The sequence below is a fragment of the Gadus morhua genome, chromosome 8 (genome assembly GCF_902167405.1).
Source record: "Gadus morhua chromosome 8, gadMor3.0, whole genome shotgun sequence".
Classification (NCBI taxonomy): domain Eukaryota; kingdom Metazoa; phylum Chordata; class Actinopteri; order Gadiformes; family Gadidae; genus Gadus; species Gadus morhua.
Window position 1 is genome coordinate 20151590 of NC_044055.1, and position 12500 is coordinate 20164089.

Below are 12500 nucleotides of genomic sequence, written 5' to 3' on the forward strand. Positions count from 1 at the left end.
AAGAAAAAAAATATATATATAAAATATAAATAATTATACTAAATATATATATATATATATATATATCTTTACATTCTCATCACATCACATACAATAAGTCTCTCAAGTTGAGCTACCTCCTCTCAGTAGCTGTGGCGCTGTGTCTAAGCGGTGTGTGGTTGGGTCCAGAACATCCACCTGGTGTACCGCTGGCTGGGCTGTCTGGAGAAGCTGCTGGAGCGCTGCTGTGAGAGCAGCCACCCCGACTACCGCGTGTTCATGAGCGCAGAGCCCACCCTCACGCCGCAGGAGCACATCATCCCCCAGGTGAACACATTACACCCCCTCACCCCACCTCACACCTCACCAAGCGCGGGTCGCCCCCCGTGGGCAGCGCACGCTCGGAGAGGTTCTGAAGCTGGAGCTGAAAACGTTAAGAGGGGCTCTCCACCAATATGACCCACTGAGGCCCCCCTTGAGGTGGTGGGAACGAGTTTTTAAAGAATTGTGTGCAATTTTCCAATAAAATCGGTGTCGTTAGATGTGGTTGGCATGAGTGCTTTACTTTTCTATTTCATTGGTTTTCAGAGGGAAGCGGCTTTCAACCACAAGCTGCAGGGAAACGATAAAATATGCGGAAATATGTGTCGATATTTCTTTTATTCTATCTATTCATTTTCAGGGGATCCTTGAGAATGCCATCAAGATCACCAACGAGCCCCCCACTGGCATGCATGCCAACCTGCATGCTGCGCTGGACAACTTTGATCAGGTGAGGAAACAGGACCGCTATCATCTAGTCAAGGGAGTTTACGATAAAGTACAGTCTTTGTTATTGTCAGTATCCCAGAAGGCTGCTTCTCTGGTAACGGTGTCCTTGAAGAACACACTTAACCCCTCCGCCCTCTCGACTAGCTACTTGTCATCTCTTATAATGTTGACACTGCCTTGGACGGGCGAATTGAAGAGTAGCACAGCGTTACCAGTAGAGCGGTAGAGTCTGGGGGAAATGGGAGGTGATTCGTGGGCCTCTGCCTACCTCTCTAGGACATCCTGGACCAGTGCAGTCGTGAGCAGGAGTTCAAGACCATCCTCTTCTCCCTGTGCTACTTCCATGCCTGCGTGGCGGAGAGGAGGAAGTTCGGACCCCAGGGCTGGAACAGGAAGTACCCCTTCAACACGGGAGACCTGACCATATCCGTCAACGTGCTGTACAACTACCTTGGAGGCTAACTCCCAGGTGTGTGTGTGTGTTTGTGTGTGCGTGTGTGTGTGTGTTGTGTGTGTGTGTGTGTGTGTGTGTGTGTGTGTGTGTGTGTGTGTGTGTGTGTGTGTGTGTGTGTGTGTGTGTGTGTGTGTGTGTGTGTGTTTTGATAAATTAAGTGTATACACTAGGAAGTCATGATAACGTTGATGACTTTAGTGACATTGATGATGATGATGACGATGATGATGATGATGAAGCTAACGATGATGATGATGATGATGATGATGTGGATGATGAAGCTGAGGATGATGATGACGATGATGATGATGTTGTTGATGATGATGAAGGTACCATGGGAGGATCTGAGGTACCTGTTCGGGGAGATTATGTACGGGGGTCACATCACTGACGACTGGGACCGAAGGCTCTGCAGAACCTACCTGGAGGAGTACATGCAGCCCAACCAGGTGTGTGTGTGTGTGTGTGTGTGTGTGTGTGTGTGTGTGTGTGTGTGTGTGTGTGTGTGTGTGTGTGTGTGTGTGTGTGTGTGTGTGTGTGTGTGTGTGTGTGTGTGTGTGTGTGTGTGCGCGTTTCTGTTTCTTTTAGGGTATATTTTGGTTTTTTATTGAATTGGAAGGATAGTTATATTGCTTGGGGTGTTTGACTCCTAGCCACAACCGTACATAACCGTAATCGTCTGCAGAATAGCTGTAAAAACCCTCAAGCAAAATGCGTAACCCTTCCTGCTTTTCAACAGCATCTAAATACATCTAAATAGGCTTTGGATGAAATCTAAAGTCTGCTCAATGAGATGTCTGAAATGTCTGTTTAAATATAGCCTCATGACTGTATCCTCTGTGTTCTCCTGTAGTTTGACAGGAAGCTGGCTCTGGCTCCTGGCTTCGTGGTTCCCTCCAACCTGGACTACCAGGTAACACACAGAGCGCTGGCACCCCGCTGAGGAGCTCTGCTCTGCTGCCCACCCCAGCCCGCTTCCAGTTGACTGGTCACTATAATCCCTTGTGAAATATGTTTTAGGAAAGTACAGCATGTTTTCTTGAGAAGAAAGTTGTCGTTTTTTTTCATCTCATTCACAGTCAAGTGCTGTCCAAGCTCCATTTCCTAACAAATCACAAACTTAAGTTCCCATCAAAGCGATGATTGATCCATCTTCGTCCCCCTGCCAGGGTTACCACGGTTACGTCGACGAGATGCTGCCCCATGAGAGCCCCGTCCACTACGGCCTGCACCCCAACGCGGAGATCGAGTTCCTGACGGTGACGTCGGACGGCCTGTTCCACACGCTGCTGGAGCTCCAGTCCCCGGACGCCGCCGCGGGCGAGGGGGCCTCCCAGAGCCTGGAGGAGAAGGTAGCCAACACACACACACAAGCACACACAAGCACACACACACACACAAACACACACACACACGCACACACGCACGCACGCAAACCTACACACAAACACACACACACACGCACGCACGCACGCACGCACGCGCACGCACGCACGCACGCGCACGCACGCACGCACGCACGCACGCGCGCGCACACACACACACACACACACACACACACACACACACACACACACACACACTTACACACACACACCTACACACACACACACACACACACACACACACACAGACACACACACACACACACACAAACCTACAAACACACACACACACACACACACACACACACACAAAAACACAACAAACACACACACACACATATCAATGCTGTAATTGCTTGTTTAGCACTTAACATTTCGGTAGTGGCTCCAGTATTGATTCAAGGCTTTGAATGTTCCCAGCCTCACCTCACCAAGTACCTCTGGATAATAGTGTCTGCTAAATGGTTAAACAGTGAATACACCCATGTTGGCAGGACTTACACAATTGCCCTTATTGAGTTTGTTTGTGTGTATCGGCCCTCCACGGCCACAGTTCAGAGTACTTAACATTAAAGGACGAGTTCAGTGATACGGCTGTGTTATCCAGGGAGTTATCTTACTCCAATGAATGAAAGTAAGTCTTTACATTTGTGTTCCCATGACTATATCACCTTGCAACAAGCTTACAATGCTATCATATATATATAGCTATATCAAACATTATCCTGCCTCATTCATCAGTATTAAGACGCGATAATCACATGGAAAACATAACAGACGCCCACCCAGAAGCCCTATCTCTACCCTCCCCCCCCCCCCAGGTGAAGACGGTTCTGGACGAGGTGCTGGAGAGGCTTCCGGAGGAGTACAACATGTCAGACATCTCGTCCAAGACGGCCGAGCGCTCGCCCTACATCCTGGTCTGCTTCCAGGAGTGTGAGCGCATGAACGCCCTCATCAACGAGATCCGCCGCTCGCTGAAGGAGCTGGACCTGGGGCTCAGGGTAGGCTCACCCACCACATCAACCACGTGCCAAACACACACACACACACACAAGTCGGCAAGCTGCAGTGTATTTGTGTGTGTGTATGTGTATTTCCTTTTTTGTGCAACGGAAAGGTTGATAGAACATCCATAGCAGCATCACTAGCGTGCAGCAGCTCGGTTCCGCCATTGGAAGTTGTATTCCCTTCTGGTAAAAGTGATTACATCAACCTTTTAGGTTTACTAGGTGTTCACTGCTTAATTCATACGCAGTCTTGTCTTTATGTTCTGTTATATAGCCTGCATTGCTTCATTAACCTGGGATTCTGGACTTTAGTGGTTTTAAATTAAATCCAATCCAAATAGGCTGGCAGCTATCTTTCGGCATTGGTCTGGCAGAACTCTGCATATTTGGCCCGACCGACATTCATTCATGTTCATGTAGTTATCAATTGTTTGATAGCACCCTACTGAGATATGTATCACAAGTCATCAAAATGCCCCATCTGCAGCCATTGGACTTTGGAGCACCAGTTGAGGTTGGCGCCGGTCTGTTCCGGCACACACACGGCCTCCGTACCGGAGCCCTACCGTATCTGGTGCACATTGGCCTCCACACCAATATTAATGCAGTGTATACGTACGTGTGTGTGTTTCTAATGAAGGGGGAGCTGGCCATTTCCTCTGAGATGGAGCAGCTTCAGTCGGCTCTGTTCTTTGAGAACGTCCCGGACACCTGGACCAAGCTGGCCTACCCCTCTACCTACAGCCTGGCCCTGTGGTGTGTGTGTATGTGTGTGTGTGTGTGTGTGTGTGTGTGTGTGTGTGTGTGTGTGTGTGTGTGTGTGTGTGTGTGTGTGTGTGTGTGTGTGTGTGTGTGTGTCTGTCTGTACGATAAAGAAAATGGAGCAATTTATCGTGTATGTGTCGAAATTATCTGAAAAAGTGAGATTCACTGTTATTTTATTGATTCTTTAGGCATTTCTTTTTAATAGAATGAAAGTTTCCTCCAACCTCTTCCTCCCAATTATTTGTATTATACACAATGGTTATTCATCTGTCTGTTGACAGATACGTCAACAGCATAATTTGTATGCATGCAGGGTGCTGTTGAGAAGAACTCACCTCTCTCCCTCTCTCTCTCTCTCTCTCTCTCTCTCTCTCTCTCTCTCTCTCTCTCTCTCTCTCTCTCTCTCTCTCTCTCTCTCTCTCTCTCTCTCTCTCTCTCTCTCTCTCTCTCTCTCTCTCTCTCTCTCTCTCTCTGTCAGGTACAATGATGTGTTGTTGCGCTGCAGGGAGCTGGACAGCTGGACGCAGGACCTGTCACTGCCTAGTGTGGTCTGGCTGTCCGGTCTCTTCAACCCACAGTCCTTCCTCACTGGTAACACACACACACAACCATACACACATACATGCACACAATTTCACACACATACACACAATTACACGCAACCACACAAACCAAGGCATGCTAAGAGAGAGGCACACATAGTGGAACAGGTCTTCTGAGGTTGCCAGTCTTTCTTGCCGTGCCCTTTTCTGGTCTCATTATTCAGGCTAATTGTGTCTCATAGTGTCACATGCCCTTCTGTCCGGTTCCCCAGCTGTGATGCAGTCTCTGGCCCGGAAGAATGAGTGGCCGCTGGACAAGATGAACCTCACCGTGGACGTTACCAAGAAGTTCAAAGAGGAGTTCAACCAGCCGGCCAGGGAGGGTGCCTACATTTACGGCCTTTACATGGAAGGTATGTCGTGGTGCCTCACGCCCTTCTGTCAATCTGTCGTCCATGCATGTAACAGTGGTGCGTGGCGATGTCTCACGCTGTTGTTAAACCTAGGGTTGCAGTGGGTTCAGTCATTTATCAGAGACTTTGATCCAAAGAGGACTTACAGTGAATATCTGTTGCCATTATTGAGCAGGTTGGGGTAAGAGCATCTATCTCAAAAATGACAGCAGACCTCGGTAATCGAACCCAGAACCTTTTCCGCTCTGCGTCCAAAAACCCAAAACACTAGACTTTCCTATCTCCACTAGATTATCCTGTCCCGTGTCAAACGCACACACACACACACACACACACACACCACCTCCTCCAGCACCTTTATCTCACCCTGGCCACCCCCCTCCGTCCCTAGGCGCCAGGTGGGACACCCAGGCGGGGGTGATCACCGAGGCCCGCCTGAAGGAGCTGACCCCCACCATGCCCGTCATCTCGGTCCGCGCGGTGCCCAACGACCGCCAGGAGACCCGCAACACCTACGAGTGTCCCCTCTACAAGACCAAGATCAGGGGGCCCACCTACGTGTGGACCTTCAGCCTCAAGACCCGCGAGAGGCCCGCCAAGTGGGTCCTGGCCGGGGTTGCCCTGCTGCTCAGCGTGTGACGTCTGTCGGGAGCCCAGAGCCCCGAGTTAGGTTAGAGGGGGCAGGAATTCGGGGTGTGCTACAGTGGGGGTGTGCTTGGTCGTCTCAGTCACATGGGTGTAGCGGTGAAGGACTAGCCTGGATATTGCTTGGTCCAAATTCTTTGTTGGGAACTCTGTCCTTGTCTCTGTTGTTGTTTTCGGGTTCTTATTCTTCTCGCTCCTGGGACTGTTTAACAGCTCATTGAAAGGATACCAGATACCATGATATAACGGTAGACGCTATAATTAATGAGCCTATCTTATCTCAGCCGTCTCAGTGTGTGAGGAAGTTGTACTTGAGGTCGGTTGGTAAATCTTGGTCCTAGTGGTCGGCTGTGGTATTGCATCATCAGGGGTCAGAAAAAAAGATTCTCCATGGAGACCCAGTAGAAAAGTACTTCTCTGTAACTATTTTAATAAAATTATGTTCTTTTTATACAATATTTGGGTGAAACAAGGGGAGGGGGACTCAGTTGAGTAACCTTTTATTTAATAAAGCTGATATGATAACATATCATTGTATAATCTTTATTTTCCTAATGAATTTCTTGAGCTCTGTTTTGGAGCTGAATTGTCGACAAAATTACAGTAAAAGACTCGGTTTTATTCTTATTTTATTGAAAAAAGGTAAAATATACAGAAGTAAATGCCAAAAAAAAAGTCCACACACTAGGGTCACAGTTAGAATTTGATAAAAGTCAAAGCTCAACAGTCAAAGTTTTGAACAAATCAAATCTACAAACGACAAGATAGGATGTCTGTAGGCGGGAAGTCAAATGTAACAAGGTGCTGCCTCACAAGAGCGGCGTTCAAGTGCTGTACTCTGATACACCTGTACCTGTTATTCAGCAGTTTTAAATAGCACAATAACATACACAGGTGAAGTCACTCTGAAGAAATGACACAAACGACACAAACAAGAGTCCTTTACATCCTTCCTACTTCACAGTACACAGTATATCATTCTAGCAAAACATTGTCGTAATAATAATAAAAATGAATGGTTAAGCAAACAAAAACTAGAGTGTCTACCCAGCCCTGTTGCAGCTGGTATCTCCACAGGCTGGAGCTCAGGTATGTGCACAAAAAGTCAACTTTGGCTTTGACTTGCGTATGTGTATGTATGTTTTTGCCAGACCGTGTGTGTGTGTGTGTGTGTGTGTGTGTGTGTGTGTGTGTGTGTGTGTGTGTGTGTGTGTGTGTGTGTGTGTGTGTGTGTGTGTGTGTGTGTGCCTGTCTGTGTGTATGTAAGTCAGTACAAAACAAAAGGCACATGTTTGCTAGTCACTGTCATCAGACCATCCCAGCTCCATCATGTCCATGGCGGTGGTGGCCATGTTGATCTTGGTTCCGTGCCGCACCCTGCAGCTACTCGAAGAGTTCTGATTGGACGAGGAGCGCATGCTCACCTGCACCCCGGAGTGGCCCCGCGTGACCCCCACCTCCCCCCTGGTCTTCTGGCTGACGGCCTGGCTGCGGTCCCCCCTGACGCCCTGCACCACGAGCCCCCTGTCGCTCCTCCTCTGGCTCCTCAGCCCGTGACCCACCACCTTAATCACGCCCATGTCGCCCATGTCCATGTCGCCCATCTCGCCGCCCATGTCGTCCAGGTCCAGCGACAGCATCTCCCCAAAGCCCCCCAGGTTGGCGCCCATCCCCTTGAACATGGTCTGGATCCTCCCCTCGGACCCCGCCTCCCCCATGCCCCCCCGCTCCTCCGACCTGGACCCCCGCCGCTCCAGCTCCCAGCGGCCCTCCGGCTCGCCGTCGCCGTCCCCGTGCTGGGAGCCCCCCGAGTACCCCCTGACGATGGTGGTCACCCTGTTCCTCTGCACCCCGCCCCGGTCCGCGTCCCCCCAGCTCCTCTCCTCCCTCTCCACCGTCCCGCCCGGGAAGCTGCGCACCGTCACCTGCACCCTGGCCCCCCCCGGCTCCCCGGGGCCCCCGCCCTGTTGACCCCCCCTGCTGATCTCCTCCAGCGGGCCACGCTCGTCCTCCTCCTCGTCCTCCTCCTCGTCCTCCTCCCCATCGTCGTCTTCGTCCTGTCCGAAGCCCCCCTGGAAGCCCCTGAGCATGGCCTGCAGCCGGCCCCCGTCCAGGGAGCCCAGCCCCCCGCTGCTGCCCCCAGCGCTCCCCCGCTCCGTGTCCCCGTTGCTAAGGGTACGCAGGATGCAGCTGCTCAGACCAGTACTGCCCAGTCCGGTGCTGCTCAGACCAGCACTGCTCAGACCAGCGCTACTTAAACCAGCACTGGTCAGACCTGCGCTGTTGGACTCCTGGGAGTGGGAGCGGAAGAACGAGCCGGAAGAGCCGATGGACATCGGCGTGAAGAACTGAAAGAGCGAGAGGGAACATGTCAGAGGTCAGACAGCAATTGGTGAATGTCTTAACCTTTCCCTTTGTAACTTTGTAGCGTATCAACAGCAGCTATCGGACGCATACAAATGATATCGCTATGACTGTAGCCACCACTCAAGCCACCAGAGGCTGCTAAAGAGAAAAAATACATAGTGCAGATTTATAGAGGGAATCTTTGCTGTTATTATGTGGTTCTATTATGCCTTGATATAGACCTTTTAGTGGAGGCTAATAACCGAAGAGTCCGACCATACCACGCGTGCATACAGACTCAGTATGGTGGGACCGTTGGGAATCGAACCCTGACCGAGTTAATGTCATGCATGAACATGAGCTAGACTGACCAGTCTTATTGGCTTTAAAGCGTTCAATGTGTTTGATGCACGCTGTTTAAATATACATTGCTTGGTGCATGCCTACCTCTAAACCTCTTTGCCCTGAGTGCATGTATCATGGGGGCCCTAGTGGGAATAGGGTACTTTTACTGATTAATGCTAAGGTTGTGCTCGATAAATATTGTCCACTGGCTGTGTGTAAATGGACTGCATTTATGCAGGGCTTTTCTAACCAGCGGCCACTCAAAGCGCATTACAATATTGCCTAACATTCACCCATTCATGCACACATTCTTCACACACCGACAGTGGCGTCAGCCATGCAAGGCGACAGCCACCTGGTCAGGAGCGGTCAGGGGGATGTGTTCAGCGTGCAGAGGGGGGGGGGGGGGTGGGTGTGTGTTGCTCAGGATGTGTGCCGTGCGCCCACCGGGGTGATGGTGTTGCGCTCCAGCAGCAGGGAGTTGGGGCTGGGCGACATGTTGGACCTCTCCATCAGCCGCTCCTCCCACAGCCTCAGCCTCCTCTCCCGCTCCTCCAGCTCCTTCTCCTTGGAGAACAGCTCCCGCTCCAGCTTACGCAGACGCTCCAGAGTGGACTCGATCTCACACCTGTGTGGTCACACACACACACCGGACACACACACACACACACACCGGACACACACACACACACACACACACCGGACACACACGTACACACCACACACACATAAGGCAGACACACACACACACACACACCGGACACACACACACACACCACACACACATAAGGCAGACACACACACACACACACACACACACACCCCGGATATACAGCGAACACACACACACACACACACACCGGACATACACACATATGCCAGGCACACACACACACACCGGACACACACAAACACACATACCGGACACACACAAACACACACACACACACACACACACCGGGCACACACATACGCCAGACATGAAACCACACCGGACACACATACACACAGACAAACCAGACACACACACACACACACACACACACTCACATCCGGCACACACATACCAGACACACACAACAGACAAACACAAACATAACAGACACACAGGTCAAACTATTTAACAATTTGATTGGATGACAAATGTTGTCCTAAAGACTAGGTTTTCCCACCAGAATAGACGTTATATGTTCCCATGGCTTAAGATGAATGAGCAACATGTTTACTTGATGAGCAATGATAGATATCTTTTTGTTCCAGGACGTACAGCTCCCTGGGGATCCTCTGAACGTTGTTATTGGAAACCCTAGCCTGCAGCACAGTAATTATAACTTCAGTATGCTAACCCTGCCCCTCCAGGAATTATGTGGACAGCAGTTAGTAGGAGTAGAGACTATTCTTTTCATACAACATCCAACAGCAAATTCAACAAAATGACTGATACTGAGGAAAATACTGAAGTGAAATTATTTTTTAAACATCTATAGAATGTGTGTTGTATTGTAGTATTTCTCTCCAACCACCACTAGAGGCCAGTGTGGGCTTGAGCACAAAGTACTTTCCCATGAACCCAGACCCACGAACACAATCAATTCTCACAGCCCTAAATTTAGACAGACAGAAATCTCTGACACACAACTGTGACTCCTCCCCCCCGCCTTCTCCCACTTCATTTTCCACGCCCCCTTCCACCGCTTCTTGCTCTCCAACTCCTCCCCTCCCCTCCACCTTTTTTCAGAGTTTTTTCCACCGTTACTCAAACGTTCCTTCAAGGATTGATTGCCTTGCTGTACTCATGTCAAATCCACAAAGAATCTCCCACCTTTTTTCGACCCAGCTTCCTAACCCTTTTCTGCTCTCTCTCACTCTCTCGCTCTCGCTCTCGCTCTTGCTCTCGCTCTCGCTCTCACTCTCTCTCTCATCTGAACTCCCTTGTCCTCCGATCCCTCCCTCCACCTGAATCCACTCAGTGTCTCAGTTGCTTCAGGTATCCTGTAGGTTCCTTTTATTGTCCTCTTCCTAACACTCTTCTCTTTCCTCCTCTTCCTGTCTTCCCCACCCTACTTTTTCGCCACCTCTTAATCCCAGATTGTCATCAATCGCATATACTTTCATACTCTGTCTCTCTCTCTCTCTCTCTCTCTCTCTCTCTCTCTCTCTCTCTCTCTCTCTCTCTCTCTCTCTCTCTCTCTCTCTATCACTATCACTATCACTATCACTATCTCGGTCTCCCTCTTTCTCTCTCCCTCCTCTCTCACTCTGTCCCTTTCTTTTGAGGCTAGAGGGGCGAAGTGGAAGAATTTATGTCCAGAGGTCTTATAATAGACTCTGGCAGACAGGGTCACATAAACAGCTTCTCTCCCAAGGATTAGGGTCCAACACTATAATGTGTGTGTGTGTGTGTGTGTGTGTGTGTGTGTGTGTGTGTGTGTGTGTGTGTGTGTGTGTGTGTGTGTGTGTGTGTGTGTGTGTGTGTGTGTGTGTGTGTGTGTGTGTGTGTGTGTGTGTGTGTGTGTGTGTATGTGTGTGTTTGGGTCGTACATGTGTATGTGTGGGTGCATCTAAATGTCCAATAAACCATGTTTTTTATTGGACAAGCTCATTGTCAAATAAACCATTTTTCTATTCTGACAGGTCAGACTAAATGCACTCTATACAGTAAAATAAACAAGCCAAGGTCTCTTGTGCACTGATGCACTGCAGATACAAGAGAAATGTCCTCAAGTGTTTACAAGAGTGTGTGTCTGTGTGCGTGTCTTTGTGTGTGTGTGTGTGTGTCTGCATTAGCCTGTATTTGCAAATAAGTATACATGCGTGTATACATGAATGTGTGCAAGTGTGTGTGTGCATATGTCCATAAGTCTGTGTGTGTGTGGGTGTGTGTGCATGGGTGTGCGTGTGCATACGTTTGTGTAGATCATGTGTGTTTTTGTGTGTGTGTGTGTGTGTGCGCGCGTGTGTGTGCGCGTGTGTGTGTGTGTGTGTGTGTGTGTGTGTCTGTGTGTGTGTCTGTGTGCACATTGTGCGTGTTTACCTCCACTGATCCTTGTTATGTAGAAAGGAGTTACACTGCTCTGGTAGCCGGCTGTCGTTAGCCATGGTCTCTAGCATCATCAACACCTGTTTGAACAGGGGTCGCTCCTATTGGTGGACGGAGAGCACACACAAACACACACAGAGTCACGAACACAAATCCGTCTCAGAGAGTTAGCACTTGTCCCTCTGCAGCGGTGGTGATGAGGGCTGATTTGATTGGGTGCTGCCTAGTTACCTTTGGATCTGCCTGCCAACACTTTCTCATCAGCTCGGCAAAGCTCGCTGGGCAGCTGGTCGGGATGGTCAGACGCTGCACAAACACACACACACACACATACACACACACACGCGCGCGTGCACACGCACACACACGCACACGTACAAACACACACACACGCACAAACACACACATACGCACACAAACACACACACACACACACACACACAATTGAATAACCAAAGCACGAAAACAAACAAAACAAAACATTACACACATTCAATACGATTCACGGCGTAATCTTTTTACTACGGGAACAGAGTGGTACATGTTTTGCATGTCTCCCTTATGTATTGCTCCTGCAATGCTGTAGCGTGGTATGACACCATGAGGCCACCATCCGAGGACAGGCAGGCCTTGGCAGGATAACAAGGAGCCAGGAGCTGGCTGCCCTGAGCCAGACAGATCCAGGTCCACGAGGTATCAGCCGGAAGAGAGTAGTACAGTTCATGGAAACACTAACCCCCCCCCCCCCCACCCACCCCCCCCGCTCACCCTCCACCTCCAAGGAATAACCCTCAGATATATTCTT

The 12500-nt window shown here is 49.8% G+C and overlaps 2 protein-coding genes across 2 annotated transcripts in view; one reads left to right on the forward strand and one right to left on the reverse strand.

Moving 5' to 3' along the window:
* Positions 1–6715, forward strand: part of LOC115549048 (dynein heavy chain 11, axonemal-like) — a 57079-nt gene extending 50364 nt beyond the window's left edge. The window contains 12 exon segments of the mRNA XM_030364032.1: positions 169–306; positions 662–751; positions 1027–1200; positions 1202–1219; positions 1534–1653; positions 2058–2117; positions 2374–2556; positions 3411–3593; positions 4240–4355; positions 4843–4955; positions 5179–5319; positions 5711–6715. Of these exon segments, the coding sequence (XP_030219892.1) occupies positions 169–306; positions 662–751; positions 1027–1200; positions 1202–1219; positions 1534–1653; positions 2058–2117; positions 2374–2556; positions 3411–3593; positions 4240–4355; positions 4843–4955; positions 5179–5319; positions 5711–5958 (1584 nt within the window). The 3' untranslated portion in view covers positions 5959–6715.
* The window catches only part of LOC115549049 (mitogen-activated protein kinase kinase kinase 20), a 14405-nt gene continuing 8481 nt past the window's right edge, over positions 6577–12500 (reverse strand). The window contains exons 8-11 of the mRNA XM_030364033.1: positions 11927–12001; positions 11690–11796; positions 9103–9283; positions 6577–8312 (exon numbers count right to left, since the gene is read on the reverse strand). Coding sequence (XP_030219893.1) covers positions 7260–8312; positions 9103–9283; positions 11690–11796; positions 11927–12001 — 1416 coding nt within the window. The 3' untranslated portion in view covers positions 6577–7259. The remainder of the gene's footprint in view (positions 8313–9102; positions 9284–11689; positions 11797–11926; positions 12002–12500) is intronic.